Consider the following 17270-nt stretch of genomic DNA (forward strand, 5'->3'; position numbering starts at 1 on the left):
AGTCATGGAGCATACTATCAATTTCTTAAAAAGCAAATCCAAAATATCAAATAAACCAAGACTTTGAGTCCAACATTTATTCTCATATACTTTTCCCCCACATTGGACGATATAAGTCTTCAACTTAAGTATTGAAATTAGACATGGTAAACTCTATTCCTTTCACATGGGGCATATAAGAACTAAATTCCTACTACAAAATTCTACACTCATAGAATCATAACCCCCACATGCCAAAGTTAAGTCTAAAATCAAAACATAGAATGGAGAAAAGGAATATGTGAACATACCTCCATAGTGCCTCTAATAATTTACCTTAGCGATCAATGACGAACAACCCAATGACCACCACTTGTAATGATTGTGCATCCACTAAGTGATTTGAGCTATTTGAGGCATATTTGGATCCATGTTCTTTACTTGAATCATATTGACATCATGTGGAGATTTACTAGACATAACACCAAAAGAAATAAAATTCTTAAGAATCACTTCCCGCACATAAAGAAATCGATAAATATTCTTTAAAGAAATGTCAATACCAAACCAAATTGAACCAATTAAGAACAAATATGAACAAAACACGTAATAAGAATTAATAACTCTTGAAAACTCTCTATTAAGGTGGATAAACAAAGAAGTAAAATAACCTAACTATTGAATTAAATAATAATCCAAACATTATCATACTTCCAAAAATTCATCATAAGGTTGACACACTACAATATCAAAAATAGCCACCAAAAGAATTTCAAGAGTACTAAAATTAATAAAAGTAGTCATGCATTCCCAACAAAAACTATGGCACAACTAAAGAATCAGAAAAACAACCACTAAGGATATTCTCCATGGAGGAAAAATACACACATGACTCTTCACAAGATAAGCACATAATTCACATTTAAAAAATTCTCATGGTTAAATTGATAGAATCAACACAAGTTATTGAGAAGAATTATGCAAATAGAGCATTATTATGAGCATGAGCAAAGTCTTTACAAGCAAGACAAATATCTATATGTATATCAACACATATGTACCAAAAGTAATAAACTTTCACATTGCTTCATACTCCACATCATACTCATTGTAAATAAAATCATGGTAGAACTTATAAAACCTACAATTTAACAAGTCTTAAATAACCATGAATAATCTATCAACATAGGCATGTAGATATTAGGAACTCAACAACACATTGTTAATAGAAATTAATCTGAAGCAATAACCCAAAATTTACTTTCTCAATGAACAAAACAACACATGTTCAAAAATCAACAAATTGTTAAATAAAACCAACCAACATATTTCTAAGTGCTAAGTTCAAACCACAAGCATAGAACAAAGACATAGAAATAATCATGCCATGTAACATCACACATATATAACATGGATTATACTTTAGCTTATAAACTAATAATCATGTAACAAATACTACATAATGGACAAAATAACCATCTAATATTGTAATGCCAAAAATCACAACCCATATATTTGCCAAGATGATTATTAGAATTAAAATCACGTGCTAAGCATAATCAAAATAAAATTAGTTTAGTGAGGACCTCCCTTGAATTAATTCAATTGTCAAAGATGAGCATTCTCCGTAGTACGCCCAAATTTCCTCTCCAAAAATGTAGCTTAATATTAAATCCATAACTCCCAAACATGAGCAGATATCAACAATCCAACTGTTGAAAATGAAGCTTCATATGTCCCAAACATACTCCCAAAATTTCAGCCCAAACCGACAACGATTGACCTTCGATCGGGGTCTATTTCCGGGACTGCTCCCAGAAAAACGTGAACAACATTTTTTACCCAAAAAATTGTTTTTCCTTGACATCATCCAATCTTTCGACCAATACCCAATTAATAGCCAATGAAAATATATAATTTCGTTTTCAAATTGTTGTAATATAAGAAGTATTTTCAAGGCTATATTCAAAAATAAGAAGATTGAAAAGATGATCTCGTGACAATGAAAGAGTACTGTGTCGTGATGCAAATCACTGACTTGAAAACGAAATTCCGGCGCAACCGGGGTGCACTATTATATTCGCCGGCACGTTCCCTAAGGTTAACACACCACTTCCACACAAAGACACTTTTGGGTGGAAGGTTGGAGCCAAGTAACTTATGTCCAATATAGAGTATATGTTTAAGCAAGCTTGTGTTTGATATGTATTTATTGTGTATATAAAAATCAGAAAACATCCTCCAATTTATAGAAATGAATAAAGAAGATGAAAGATTATGGAGGAATCTTCTATGAACAAAGAAGAGAAAATCAGAAATATTATGGTCATTAAAAACACCATAATCAACCTCTTAAATGGGGGGTTACAAGAAATCAAACTAGAAGAGGAATCCAAGGGAACCGTTGGAGTCCAACGGACAAACACGTGCCCGATCAGGCGAACACTCCCTTTTTCCAGATGTCTTCTCGTGCCCGGTCGGGCGGGGCTCGCCCTGTCGGGCGACAGGTCGGGCGCCCAATCGGACGGTGGAACTCCAAAATTTTACGACTCTTCTCGCGTCCGATCGGGCGGGTCTCGCTCGGTCGGGCGCCTGATCGGGCGCTCATATCTGACCCTTTTAATTTCCTTTATTTATTTCCAACAAATGCATAACTAACCTCCCTCACTACTACATTCGACCAATTCGTCACTTCCTTTTGGCTGGCTGACCTATTAACCAAAAGCAAAACTAGTTCGCAGAAAAGGGTAGCCATAGCTAATAAAAAAGACAAAATAATTATTGTTTGTTAGATTTTCAATGATGCGCAATCATAGGTGGGTCTTTATTCCTTGAACAAAGGATTTCAATTTTATGATCAACCAACCAGTCATAGATCTGAAACTTGGGCTAGATAATTTTTAGGAAAATTTCACACCAATAATCCAACCTTTCACTCATTCTCTCAAAATAATTCAATCTTTCGATTAATCTTGAATAATCCTAAATTTACCTATTATTCTAAAGGTTGGATTATTCTTGTGAAATTTTCCTAATTTTTATACCAAAGAGAAAATACAAGTTGATTTATGAGATTAACAATTATTGTTATCACATGATATTTTTTGTAAATAAATAAAGATTTTTTTCCTTAAAAGTGAACCTCATTGACTCATTGTAATTATAGCTACATAAAACTGTTAATTTATTTATAGAAATGCCATATGATAAACAATTTTTGCTTATCATGTCAAAGTAATTAACTGAGCCCCTTCTATACCAAATCTACGATAATGCCAAATGGACCCTTGGGTCTTGGGGCCTGTTTCGATTTATCGAAAATAACTGAATTGAATTGAACTTACTTGAACTGAACTGAACTGAATTAAACTTACTTGAACTAAACTGAACTGAATAGAGCTGAAATGAATTGTTTATGTGAAAAGAAAATTAGGAATTGAACTGAACTAAACTAAACTAAACTAAACTAAACTAAATTGAACTAATTGGAGTTGAATTGAACTGAACTGAAATTAAGATGAATAGAATAGCCATTGATCCTAGGGGTGAGCATGGGACGGATACCCATACCGTTAGTTTAGATTTAAAAAAAAAAAAAGATTTATGTAGGGAGAAAAAAGCAAAAAAAAATATGTTTATCGGATCGGATCGGGTAACCGTTAATTTTAAAATCATACCCAATAACCATACTCGATAATAAATTATCGGAACGGATACCCAAACCGTAATGTTTATTGGATCAGGTTCTTTAATTTTCGGAACGGTTACGAATCGGTTTTTTTCGATTTTTCAAGTAGTTTTCCTCAGCCGTGGATCCCACACACACAAAGCGGGAAATTAAAACGAACAAGTGAGTTGAAAATCCAAATACCCTTTCGGCCTTGCCAATCTAGCGAATGCCCACGCGTTAAACAGGCGCGTGAATAAAGAAGCAAAAACCACTCGGATTAATCCGATTCATAGTGAGGCGTTTCATTATTGAGTCAACCCAGCGATCGATTCTCTTTCCTCCAACTCGCTTTTCAAACCCTAATTTTTTACCGAGTTACCCTGACTCGTTCGATTCAAATCGTTACTCGCCGATTCTTCATCTTTTTTCCCCAATTTCGCCCAAATTTTCTGTTCAATGCCTAATACATCGTAATCGGAGCATCAATTTTGCAAAACCAGGTAATTTTTCTTTGATTTTTTTAGATTTTGACATTTTGGATTGAATTTATTGACATAAATTTGCAGCAAAGGTCACATTTTCAGGTATATTTATTTATTTATTTGTGAATAAATTCTGCAAATTTTTAATCTTTATAAGGTTTGATCGATTTTTTAAAAATATAATCTATAAATGTAAATGTGAAATTTCGCTTGAATGTCAATTGTTGTATCTGTGTGCAGTAAAATTTTACGGATTTGATCTGATGTATGAAATCAATTAAATTAATTATTAACGAAACTTGATAAATTTTAATGTAGTTTATTCTTTAGTCTAGGTACATTATAAGATTTGTAATGTGTTTCTTAGACTCAACAGGTATGTGTTCAGGTAGCAAACTTGACCATTTTGTGAAAATTTTGCTTATTTTTTAGTGTAGATAAGATGTCAAAGTGTCTATAATCATGTTGGAGTGTTGAGTATCGATTTTCGATTATTGGATACTTGTAAGCAGGATGAAATGAAGAGAGTGTAACATAAGTTTATAATGGATGCAGTTTGGATTTTGGATGGTAAAATAGTTGTAATGGTGAAATGAATTTGTCTTATTGGTTGGAATGTGTAGGTTGACATCACTGAAATGAAGTTGTCTTATTGCTGTAAGAATAATTCCTTTGTGATGCATCTTCATAAATAATGGCTAAAAGATACTGTAAAGGGGTAATTTAGGTAAGATTATGTACGTTCGACCCCATCTTACCCTACAGAGAGTAGGCGTTTTGTTAGAAAGCTTGGGTATGACATATGAATAAGATGTTTAATGCTGATCGTTGTGGATTATATCGTGTTTACACTAAAGGCACCGTTTCTTATTTCCTCATTGTCATGTAGGTGTGGATAAGCGTCACAATAGCTATTTCCTAGCATACTAAAGCTACTTTACACATTATTACATTAGTTTCCATTTCGAGTCTAGGGGTGTTTGACCTTTCTCTCTTTTGTGTCCTGGCTGAGGTTTTTTTTATGCTCATGTTGCTACAAGATAACTCCGCCTTTTCTCTTGCCTGCTTTCCTTGGTAGTATTTAGTTTTCAAATCTTTTTGACCTTGTCATACTTGCATAGTTGCATGCATTAGGTGTAGTTATCAGAAGTTCCTAATGTATCTTATAGTTAATCAAAACTTGACTGTGATAATAATGTTATATTGGTCAATTGAATATATTTTTTTTTTGGAATAACTTCTTGCAATTTCTTTGCCAAGCTCATGTATATTCTATTAATGTTATTTTTGTTGGCAATTTCTTGTAACTTATTTCGTCTGATCAAAATTTCATGTTTTTATTTGCATAATCTCTAAAGCATGGAGTAAATGTTGAACTTCTGGAATAGTAAGTTTTATGCTTGGTCTTCAAAATGATGGGAGAGATGGCCCCACTCCGTCCAGCTGGATATGTTGACCCTGGCTGGGAGCATGGGACTGCACAAGATGAGAAGAAGAAGAAGGTCAAGTGCAATTATTGTGGGAAAGTTGTTAGTGGAGGTATATATAGATTAAAACAACACTTGGCTCGAATCTCAGGAGAAGTAACATACTGTGAGAGGGCTCCGGAAGATGTATACTTGAGAATGAGAGAAAATTTGGAAGGCTGCCGCTCCAATAAAAAGCCAAAGTTATCTGAAAATGATGAACAGGCATATTTGAATTTTCAGTCTCCTGATGACGATGATGATGCAATGGAGAATATTGATTATAGAAGAAAAGGGAAAAAAGTAATGAATGATAAAAGTTTAGTTTTAAATTTGACTCCTCTTCGCTCATTGGGATATGTTGACCCTGGTTGGGAGCATGGTATTGCTCAAGATGAGAGGAAGAAAAAGGTGAAGTGCAATTACTGTGGCAAAATAGTCAGTGGAGGCATCAATAGATTTAAACAACACTTGGCCAGAATTCCAGGCGAAGTTGCGCCTTGTAAAAATGCTCCAGATGAAGTTTTTATGAAGATTAAGGAGAATATGAAATGGCATCGCACAGGGAGAAAGCATAGAAGGCCAGATGCCAAGGAAACACCATCTTTTTTTGTGCATTCTGATGATGAACCTGAAGAGGATGAACCAGAAGAAGATGTTTTGCAGCACTTGAACAAGGATAGAGTAGTTATGGGGGGAAAGAGACTGGGAAAAGATTTTAGAAGGGGTTTCAGTGGAATGTCAACTGGAAGTTGCTCCGAGATGTTCTTGAAAAAGCATGGGCAAAATCCTACCATCTTGAAAACTTCAATGAATCATATGCCACTGACTTACAAACAAAGTTGCGGACCAAACAAAAGGAACCGTAAGGAAGTAGTGTCTGCCATTTGTGAATTCTTCTATTATGCTGGGATCCCAATTCAAGCAGCCAACTCCCTATCTTTTCAGAAAATGCTGGAGCTTGTTGGTCATCACGGACCAGGTCTAATAGGCCCTTCAAGCCAGCTGATATCTGGTCGTTTTCTCCATGATGAATTGTCGACAGTCAAAAGCTATCTAGCTGAGTATAGGACATGTTGGGCAGTAACTGGTTGTTCCATTATGGCAGATAGTTGGAAAAATTCACAGGGTAGGACTCTAATCAATTTTTTAGTCTCCTGTCCTCGTGGTGTCTACTTTGTTTCGTTAGTTGATGCTACTGATGTAGTAGACGATCCCTTAAGTTTGTTCAAGTTACTTGACAAAGTGGTGGATGAGATTGGTGAGGAAAATGTTGTTCAGGTGTGTAACTTTGGTTCCTTTTATATATATATATATATATATATATATATATATATATATATATATATATATATATATGAATTGGCAGCTATTAGACTAATGAAACCTTCTATCTGATTCTTCTCATATAATTTTTCTTGTATATGCTATAGGTAGTTACTCAGAATACCCCGAGTTATAAGACTGCTGGAAAGATGCTTGAAGACAAAAGAAAAAATTTATTTTGGACCCCATGTGCTGCCTATTGTATAGATAGAATTCTTGCAGATTTCACAAAGATAAAGCTGGTTGGTGAGTGCATTGAGAAAGCTCAAAAAGTTACAAAGTTCATCTACAACCGGATATGGCTGCTAAATCTTATGAAGAAGGAGTATACAGGGGGGCAAGACATTTTAAGACCTGCTATTACAAGATATGCTGCAAACTTTATTAGTTTACAAGGTGTATTTGACCATAGGATTAGTCTTAAAGATATGTTCCAATCAAGCAAATGGCTTTTGTGTCGCTTTTCAAGATCAGATGATGGCAAGGATGTGGCAAAAATTGTTTTAAATGCTTCCTTCTGGAAGAAAATGCAGTATGTCCTGAAATCAGTAGACCCTATTCTGCACGCACTCCATAAAGTTGACATCAACAGTAATCTGTCTATGCCATATGTATATAGTGACATAGTAAGGGCAAAACTTGCAATTAAAAGCATTCATGGTGATGATGCACGCAAGTATGGTCCCTTCTGGAATGTGATTGACAGTCACTTAAGTTCTTTGTTCCATCATCCATTATGCGTTGCTGCATACTCTTTAAATCCAGCCTATAGATATCGACCAGATTACCAGGCGGTAGGTTTAACTAAAATTTTCATATTTAAGTGTACATTTTACAGTTTTAAGGCTGATCCTTTGCTTTGTGAATGAAGAATCCAGAGGTGGTTCGTGGACTAAATGAATGCATTGTTCGCCTTGAACCAGACAGGGGGAGACAGGTTTCTGCGTCCATGCAGGTTAATATGTGCCTGCAATTTTTCATCAAGATTCATTATTGAAAAATAAAATAAATCTAAACCCAATTCTTTCTAATGACAGATCTCTGACTTTATATCTGCTAAAGCTGATTTTGGGACTGAATTGGCAATCAGTACAAGAACTGAGCTTGATCCAGGTGATGAGACTTGTTATTGAATTTATTTTTGTTTGTGTTTGTGGTGAGATAGTCCTGAGACTCCCAACTGTAGAAAGGAACCATCAGTACCCAAAAAAAGGCAGTCATCCAATGTCATTAGATATGTTCTGATATCAATTTTTTCTCATCAGCTGTATGGTGGCAGCAACATGGTGTGAATTGTTTGGAATTGCAGCGATTAGCTGTACGCATACTAAGTCAAACCTGCTCTTCTTTTGGATGCGAACACAATTGGAGTATATATGATGAGATTCATTGTGAAAGGCAGAACCGTCTAGCGCACAAGAAATTGAATGATTTTGTGTATGCTCACTATAATTTGAGACTGAGGGAGCGCCAAATAAAGCAGTCGAATGAATTATTATCACTTGACAGTGCTCTTCTAGAAGGTTTACTTGATGACTGGGTTGTAGAGGCAGGCAGACAAGCCATTCAAGATGATGAGGTATCAACTACATCTGCAATCTATAGTGTAGGTGACGTAAGACACCCCCCCCCCTCTCCTCTCTTTCCCCACAACTTTGCCTTAACTTTTCTTGTCTTCTGATGAGACGGAACTTGCCTTTTCCTCAGCAGGGGGTATATGACCATGAAGATGGATACAGCTATGATATACTCGAATATGACGATGGTGCCTCAGATGTTATGAGGAGGGGAACTCTAGATATGGTGACACTAGCAGATGTAGAGCCCTTGGGAGTACATCCTAACGCAGGTCCAGCCACAGATGATGATGCTGAACTTGATTTCCTTGATGATGACTTAACTGATTAATTAACAGACCTCTGTCGACATGACTAAAATATTAAGGTATATCTTTTTTATATTATTATTATTTGAGGGTGTAACTAAGTATAGTTAAATGCTAAACTGCATTCATATGTGTAATAAGTTTGGATGGAATCCCAATATCCAAATTTTATCTTACCTGAAAATGGATAACATAATAGAACGTAGCAATTGTTAGTCTTTATTGTAACCTGAAAACCAACTCTCTAAAATTAAAATATTTTATTCGAAATTTTTGCCTTCATGCAGCTCCTCTTCTGGCACCACAAATTGTTGCCAGGACTTACATTTTCTCTGGTCTCGATTGTATATAGTTGGATGCATCTACCTTGAAGTTTATCAAAGAGATGTCTCAGGTTTACCAATGCCGCCTGTTAGTAAAGAGGAATTGTTTAGCCCCATTTCATCTGTTAGCACCTGATGTAAATTACCATTCCAAAATTTCTGACCGCTTCTCAAAGAATTTGTTCCCTTGTCTCTATCAGGGAGTCAAGTTCTCGTCTGGAACTTCGAATCAAGAATTTTTTTTCAGTTGAGGTCCAATGTTCCTTGCTCAAGTTTCAAAGACTCTCAAGTCTTAACCGGCAGTCCAGCAGGCGGACATAAACATCACAATTAGAACTCAGGAAAAAGATTGTTTCCTATATTATATTGCTGGACTTTTTGGTATCTGCATCATCTTGATTCATTTTGCTTAACAGGTGATTTTTTTTTCAATTATTGATGTGTATCGATCTTTAGTCACATGAATGAGAAGGTTGTATATATCTTGTGCAATGTAATCTTTATCAAATTTGCATTATGAGGTTCCCAATTCCAAATCAAAACAACCAATTCTTTGTTCAATAGTTTTGCTGGAAGATCCTTTTTTCTTAAAAAAAAATTGAAAAATTGTAACCTATGAAAGTATATGATATTAATCCACGTCAGATTTCAGTACACGGTAGCATATTGATACTCCATAAGATTATATGCAAAACAGTAAAGTAGTACGGAGAGAAGGAAAAAAAAGGCATATATATAACTAGACTAGATTAGACCCGTACAATGCAAAATTATTATTTATTTTCCTATACATACTTATTATTTATTTATTTATCTGCAAAACTATACTAAGTAATAAAAATTTATTAGAACGAAATAAATAGTTTCTATTATTTGTTTTCCAATACATACTTATAAATTAGATCATAGAAACATACAGTATCTTTCATCCTAAATTACTAAGTAATAAAATATAAAAATAAAAGTTAATCTTATCTAATTAAACCATATGCATACTTATAAATTAGTTTATTATTGTATAACAAAAATCCATATTATTACTACATGACTTCATGGCTAAGTTGCTTGCACAATTCCTTAGTAAAAACACACGCTCAAACAAAAGTAAAACCTTAAAAAAAAAAAAAAAAAAAATTCGTAGTTACCTAAAATGTTTTAGCTCAATATCAATTAATTTATTCCAATCAAAAAAGAATTTTATTTATTGATTGACACGGTCAAAAGATTGAAATGAAAATGATTAAAAATAACCAAACCCTAAAAATTAAAAAAAAAAAAAAAAACCAAAAATATATATGACATCATAATTGCAAGCTAGTCCCTAAAAGCAACTATTGGAATTGCTCTTATGAGAGATTGACACGTATGAAGCTTGAGATGACGATGATGTCAGCAATTTTCAGTTTTAGTAATAGTTAATAGATTACTGTTCGTGCGATGCAAGGTAGTAATAATTTTTTCCCATATTTAATTGTGATATAATACATATATGAGGCAACTCATGTGCAATAAACTAATTCAATGCATACAGTTTAATAAAAAGATATGGCAAGATTATTAGAACTACAATTGAGATTTTTTTTTATTTTTTATTTTTTTATTATTGTTGCTTGGTTGTGTTGAAATATTTAAAAGTGGTATACACTATATTACATTACAGAGTTTTTTTGGTGCAGCAGGTCACACCGTGTGGCTTGTTGCCAAATTAGTAAAAATAACAGATTCAGACGCGCTCATAACGGGGTTATTATTCACGCGCATAACGTGGTTACTAGTTTTATCAGGGTTACTTGTATTTGTCAGGGGTTACTTGTAATTTTTGTTTTCAGGGGTTACTTGTATTTTTTTTTTTTCAGGAGTTACTTGTATTTTTTTTTCAGCGGTTACTTGTATTTATTTTTTTTAGGGTTACTTGTATGGGTTAATTCAAGGGTTACTTCAAGGGTTACTTATATGAGTTACTTATTCAAGGGTTACTTGTATGAGTTACTTATTCAGGGGTTACCTATATGAGTTATTTCAAAGGTTACTTATATGAATTACTTATTCAAGGGTCACTTGTTACTTATTCAAGGGTTGTTTGTAGGCCCCACACCAAACCAGTAACACCCTACAAGTAACCCTTGACCAAAACTAGTAACACCTTACAGGTAACCATTGACCAAAACTAGTAACACCCTACAGGTAACCCTTGAACAAATAAGTAACACCCTATAAGTAACCCCTGACCAAACCAGTAACACCCTATATGTAACCCCTGACCAAACCAGTAACACCCTATATGTAACCCCTGACCAAACCAGTAACACCCTACAAGTAACCCCTGACCAAACTAGTAACACCTTACAATTTTTGATGAAGAATGCTCGATCTAAGATTCCACGAAGAAAACGAGTTAGATTTCTTTGGTTCTCATCGATTTCACTACTTCAAATGTTGTTGATGATCTTGAGGATAATTAATCACAATTTTTACAGCAATTTGACACCCAATTTCTACAATTTCGGGCTTTAATTGCAACAATTTGGCAAAGAGGAGAGAGAAAATGGGTGGAGTGGAGATATGGTTGTTGGTGATGTGTGGTTTGGCTTGAAGAAAAAGCTAAGAAAAGAGGAGAGAGAAAATGGGTGAAGTAGAGATATGGTTGTTGGTGATATGATGTTTGGTGTTAGATTATGTAAATATTCTTGTATATAATTAGCTTGTATATTACTAATATAGCCTTATCCCTAACCCTAGTATACTTTGTATATATAATGATGTTTAATCAATGAGAAAGGCACAACAAATATTCTCTCATCTATCATATTCTCTCATGGTATCACGAGCTTAGGTTACGATCTGACCTAGTTCTCTTCCGCACCTCTCTTCTTCTTTTCTTCTTCTTCTCTTCCTTAACCATGACCGAATCCTCCAAAATTCACCCTGCTACCATTGTTCCTAACATCAAGGCCCGTATTCCTATAGTTCTTGATTATGATGGCAAGCAATATAATTGCTGGTCCACCTTGTTTCAATTGCACCGCCGCGCACATTTAGTCCTTGACCATATTAAACCCAAGGCTAAACCAGCACCTCAGGCCGATGGTAAGGAAGCTCCTTCAGTTGACATGGACCTTTGGCAATGACTTGACGATATTGTGCGTCAATGGATTTATGGGACAATTTCCAATGATCTTCTCAATTCCATCATTGATTCGGATGATAAAGCGGTTGATGCGTGGAATCGATTGGAAATTTTTTCCACAATAACAAGTCGGCTAAGACTTTGCAACTTGATGCCCAATTCATAAACACTCGGATAGAGCACTTTGATGGAGTCCATCCCTGTTGCTCCCAACTCAAGTATCTGATTGATAGTTTGAAGAACGTCGAAGATCCAGCCTCCGATAATCGAATGGCTTTGCAACTATTGAAGGGTCTTTCGGAGGATTACAAACCCTTTAGCACATCCGTTCGACATCTCAACCTTTTGCCCTTTTTTGATACCCTCCGGTCAATACTAGAGTTGGAGGAACAAGAGAATACTACGGATTTATTACACGAGTCACATGATGCGACTCTCATTTCGCAGACTTAGCTTCTCTCTTGGCACTGCAACACAACACTGATTCCTCCCACAAATCTTAGTATGGTGGGGGTAATTCGCGTTCTGGTGGCCGGAAGAATAAGGGAAAGGGCAGCACCACCACGAGGAAAGGTGGTGCCGGACAACAGCAGCGTGGTGGCTCCACGCAGCACCAGCAGCAGCCTTCGTGTACCCCTGCGTCTCAGCAGCAGCAGCCCAGGCAGGGTGGGCGTATCCCCTCCTTGGGAATATTGGCAGCAAGGTCCGTGGGCAATACCTCCCTGCCCGTATCCCTGCACCTAGACCCATGTCATCTCAGTCAGGTGTGCTAGGGCCGAGACCACCTCAAGCTTATTTTGTGAAGGATCCGTCTCAAGCTTCGGGTTATATGTCGACCAACATATATTGAGCAAGCAATGCATATTATGACTCTTGCTGACCCAAACTATTACATGGACACCGGAGCTACATCCCATATGACTAACACTCAAGGTAACTTGTCGTCATATTCTCATTTATGTAGAAATAATAATAATTCTATTGTTGTTGGTGATGGTAGAAAAATTCCAATTCACGGTTATGGTCACAAAATTTTTAAACCACACACACTTCAACTTAAAAATGTCCTCCATGTTCCTAAACTTGTCAAAAATCTAATCTCAGTTAGAAAATTCACTATTGATAATAATGTTTCAATTGAGTTTGATCCTTTTGGGTTTTCTGTGAAGGACTTACAAACGGGGAGCAAAATAGTGAGGTATAATAGCAGTGGCGATCTCTATCCCTTCTTCACCAATCGTCAACTCTTTTCCGCTTCTATTCCGTCAGCTTTTGTAGTTATCTCTCCTAGTGTGTGGCATTCCCGTTTAGGTCATCCGGGAAATGCAATTTTGGGTTCTTTGCGTAGTAGTAATCTCATCAATTGTAATAAGGCTATTAAACATGTTTGTCATTATTGTCCTTTGGGAAAATTAATAAAAATGCCTTTTTATGATTCCTTGACTCATACTACTATGCCGTTTGATATTGTTCATAGTGATTTATGGACATCTCCGGTCCTTAGTTCTCTTGGCCACAAATATTATGTTCTTTTTCTTGATGAATACACGAATTTTCTATGGACTTTCCTGATTTCCTCTAAGTCTCAAGTCTATACATTGTTTAATCGTGTTCGAACATATATCAAAACCCAATTTGAGAGAGAAATCAAAGCTTTCCAATGTGACAATGGTCGCGATTTGACAATGAATCATTTACAAAATTTTGTCACCAAAATGGAATGACTTTTCATCTTTCTTGTCCATATACATCTCCACAAAATGGCAAGGCCGAGAGAAAAATAAAAACAATAAACAATATCTTTCGTACTCTTCTATGTCATGTGTCTTTGCCTCCTTCTTTTTGGCAATATGCATTGGAAATGGCCACTTGTCTCCATTATATCTTGCCTACAAAGCTTCTTAATTATAAATCCCCGACTCAAATTCTTTACTAAAATAATCCTGACTATTCCCATCTTTGAGTTTTTGGTTGTTTAGCTTATCCTCTTCTTCCCTCTTCTAAAATACATAAACTTCAAGCTCGATCCGTTCCTAGTGTCCTCCTTGGTTATCCTTCGAATCATAGGGTGTACAAGTGTTATGTTATATCGAGTCGAAAATTTTTTGTAGCAAGACACGTGTGGTTTGATGAGTCTTCTTTTTCTTTTTCTACAATTCACTCACCCAAGGCTCACACATATGATTTCTTGGGTGACGCTGAATATTCTGCTCATAACCCTCTCTTGAGGCATCACATTGCACCTCAAGAGCAACCCCTAGCCTCTGCCCAGCCCGCACCTTTTCCATCGTGCGCTGGCCAGGCAGATGCTAGCAGGCAGCCAGCCCCGCAAACACAGCTTGCTCCGCAGGCAGCCTGCGATAGCAGCACCCAACCCGCAACTTGCCTGCGGAGTCTGCTGCTTCCCTTTCGATAGCAGCACTCTTCTCCTTCACTACAGCACACCTTCCCACCTGTGCACCCTCCCTTCTCACCCGTACAGCAGCCAGCATCTCCCAGCTCTCCCTCACCAATCCGAGATACCTCCCCCTTGTCCAGCAGCGTGGCATTGCGTCACCTCCTGCTTTTCCGGCCGGGTTACAAGCGGACAATGGTGCGGGGGATGACTCCATTGGTGAGGCCGAGCACAATTCTTCTTCTTCTACCCGTTCTCCTTATCCCTCCTCTTCTGTCGGTTCACCTCCTCATACCATGGCTAATCGTAGTAGTCATGGGATTTTCAAGCCTAATAAAAAATATCATGACAAGTCTCTTCATACTAATACCTCCATATCTCCCTTTCCAAAGAACCCGGTCCAAGCCCTATGTGACCATAATTGGAAAATTTCTATGCAGGAAGAATATGATGCTTTAATTGATAATGGTACTTGGGAGTTAGTTCCTCAACCGAATAATGTGAACATTATTCAATCATTGTGGATTTTTCGGCATAAAACGAAGTCTAATGGTTCTTTTGAGAGACATAAGGCTCGTTTGGTAAGGGATGGTAAAATTCATAGGGAGGGCATTGGTTGTGATGAAAATTTTAGTCTGATGGTTAAACCGGAAACCATTCGGGTGGTTCTCAGCATTGCTTTATCTAAATCCTGGCCTATTCATCAACCAGATGTAAAGAATGCTTTCTTACATGGAAATTTGAATGAAACTGTGTACATGTATCAACCTTTGGGATTCAAAGATTCAAATTGACCCGATCATGTCTGTCTTCTGTGTAAGTCACTATATGGCTTGAAATAGAATCCTCGGGCTTGGTATCAGCAATTTGTAGACTTTCTAGCTACTATTGGTTTTGAAAACAGCAGATCCGACAACTCACTATACATTTATCGCCATGGTAATGATACTGCTTACATTCTTCTTTTTGTTGATGATATTGTTCTCACTGCTTCTTCAGAGTCTCTGCGTTGTCATGTGATCTCTAAACTCAGCTCTGAATTTTCTATGAAAGATTTGGGTAAGTTGAGTTATTTTTTGGGAATTGCTGTCTCCCGAGCCAAAAGTTACTTGTTTATTGTCTCAAAATAAATAAGCTCAGGAAATCATTCAGAAAGCAGGAATGACCAACTGTAAACCTTCCCCTACTCCTGTTGATTCCAGAGGCAAGCTTAATGTCGATTCTGGTGCACCTTATGATGATCCGACGACTTATCGTCGTCTCTGTGGTGCCTTACAGTACTTGACATTTACTCGTCCCGATATATCTTATGCGATGCAATAGGTTTGTCTATTTATGCACGCACCTCACGTTGAACACATGAATGCGTTGAAACGCATCCTTCGTTACATCCAATGTACAACTGATTTTGGTTTGCATTTGTATAGTCATCGGTTTCTTCTCTTCTTTCATACACGGATGTCGATTGGGGGGGTGTCCTAGCACTCGTCGTTCCACATCAGGGTAATGTGTGTTTCTTGGTGATAATCTGATATCTTGGTCTTCCAAATGCCAACCTACTTTGTCCAAGTCTAGTGCTGAAGTAGAGTACAGGGGCGTTGCTAATGTTGTTTCAGAATCTTATTGGGTACCCAATTTGTTGCTTGAGCTTTCACTTCCGATTTCTAAAGCAACATTAGTTTACTGCGGCAATGTTAGTGTCATCTATCTCTCTAGTAATCCGGTACAACATCAGCGCACTAAACATATTGAGATGGACATACACTTCGTTCGTGAGAAAGTTCAACGGGGCGAAGTTCGTGTCTTACATGTTCTTTCCCATTACCAGATTGCAGACATTTTTATGAAAGGTCTGCCTAAGTTCTATTTGATGATTTTCGGGATAGTTTCAGCGTTCGTGGTCCTCCCGTTTCGACTACGGGGGTGTGTTAGATTATGTAAATAATCTTGTATATAATTAGCTTGTATTTTACTAATATAGCCTTATCCCTAACTGTAGACACCCATTTGTGTCTCCCCAAAACCAAACCCAGTGATGAGTACCTTTCACGTCGAATCATAATCGAATGAAACGAAAGTGTGGAAAGTCTAGTGTTGCGGAAAGTTTTTATTTCTTTTCTCTTCTTTTTGTTTTTGAAAACTTATTTTAAGAAAAAAGCCAATCCAGTTTGGTTGGTCCATGATATGGGTCCAATAGTAGTGTAGTTGGATGAGGCTTGCAAAGACCTTTCCAACGATATATTATAAGCCCAATTCCGATGAATATTGAGGAAGTTATGGCCAATTTACTAAACTGGGCCCGGTTTGAGCTTATGTAGGGCCCAATGATCTAGGGGAGGGCCTAATATGATTTATCATTCCTAATACAATTAGGAATGGTTTTAGTCTTATAGATTCCTCTAGAAGGTTCTTTTCATTCCTAATTCAATTAGCATTGATAAATTGACTTTTGTTGACTTTTCAGAGTTTTAATCAAAATCAAATAGCATTTTTGAGGAAATTATATTATTTTATCCTCCAGTACGGTAAACTTATCGGATTTTCGAAAACGCGTTGGAATCAGGCTTGGCGCCTAACCCCAGGCCTTGGCGCCTGGAACCAGGCCTGGCGCCTGGCG

General features: G+C 36.7%; 1 protein-coding gene across 5 annotated transcripts; it reads left to right on the forward strand.

Annotated features, from left to right (window-relative positions):
• Positions 1 to 3864: 3864 nt before the first annotated feature.
• Positions 3865 to 9692, forward strand: LOC110722047. 5 transcript variants are annotated; one of them, XM_021901276.1, is made up of 8 exons: positions 3865 to 4149; positions 5490 to 6878; positions 7031 to 7717; positions 7795 to 7878; positions 7961 to 8036; positions 8189 to 8529; positions 8631 to 8867; positions 9096 to 9692. In XM_021901276.1, the coding sequence occupies exons 2-7, from the start codon at positions 5544 to 5546 to the stop codon at positions 8829 to 8831; spliced, it is 2724 nt and encodes a 907-aa protein (XP_021756968.1). In that variant the 5' UTR covers positions 3865 to 4149; positions 5490 to 5543; the 3' UTR covers positions 8832 to 8867; positions 9096 to 9692. The 5 variants fall into 5 exon arrangements, with proteins under 5 accessions (XP_021756968.1, XP_021756969.1, XP_021756970.1 ...); XM_021901277.1 differs by having other exon boundaries at positions 9161 to 9692; XM_021901278.1 differs by having other exon boundaries at positions 8634 to 8867.
• The last annotated feature ends 7578 nt before the right edge of the window (positions 9693 to 17270 follow it).

This window comes from Chenopodium quinoa, unplaced genomic scaffold (assembly GCF_001683475.1).
Source record: "Chenopodium quinoa cultivar QQ74 unplaced genomic scaffold, ASM168347v1, whole genome shotgun sequence".
NCBI lineage: Eukaryota > Viridiplantae > Streptophyta > Magnoliopsida > Caryophyllales > Amaranthaceae > Chenopodium > Chenopodium quinoa.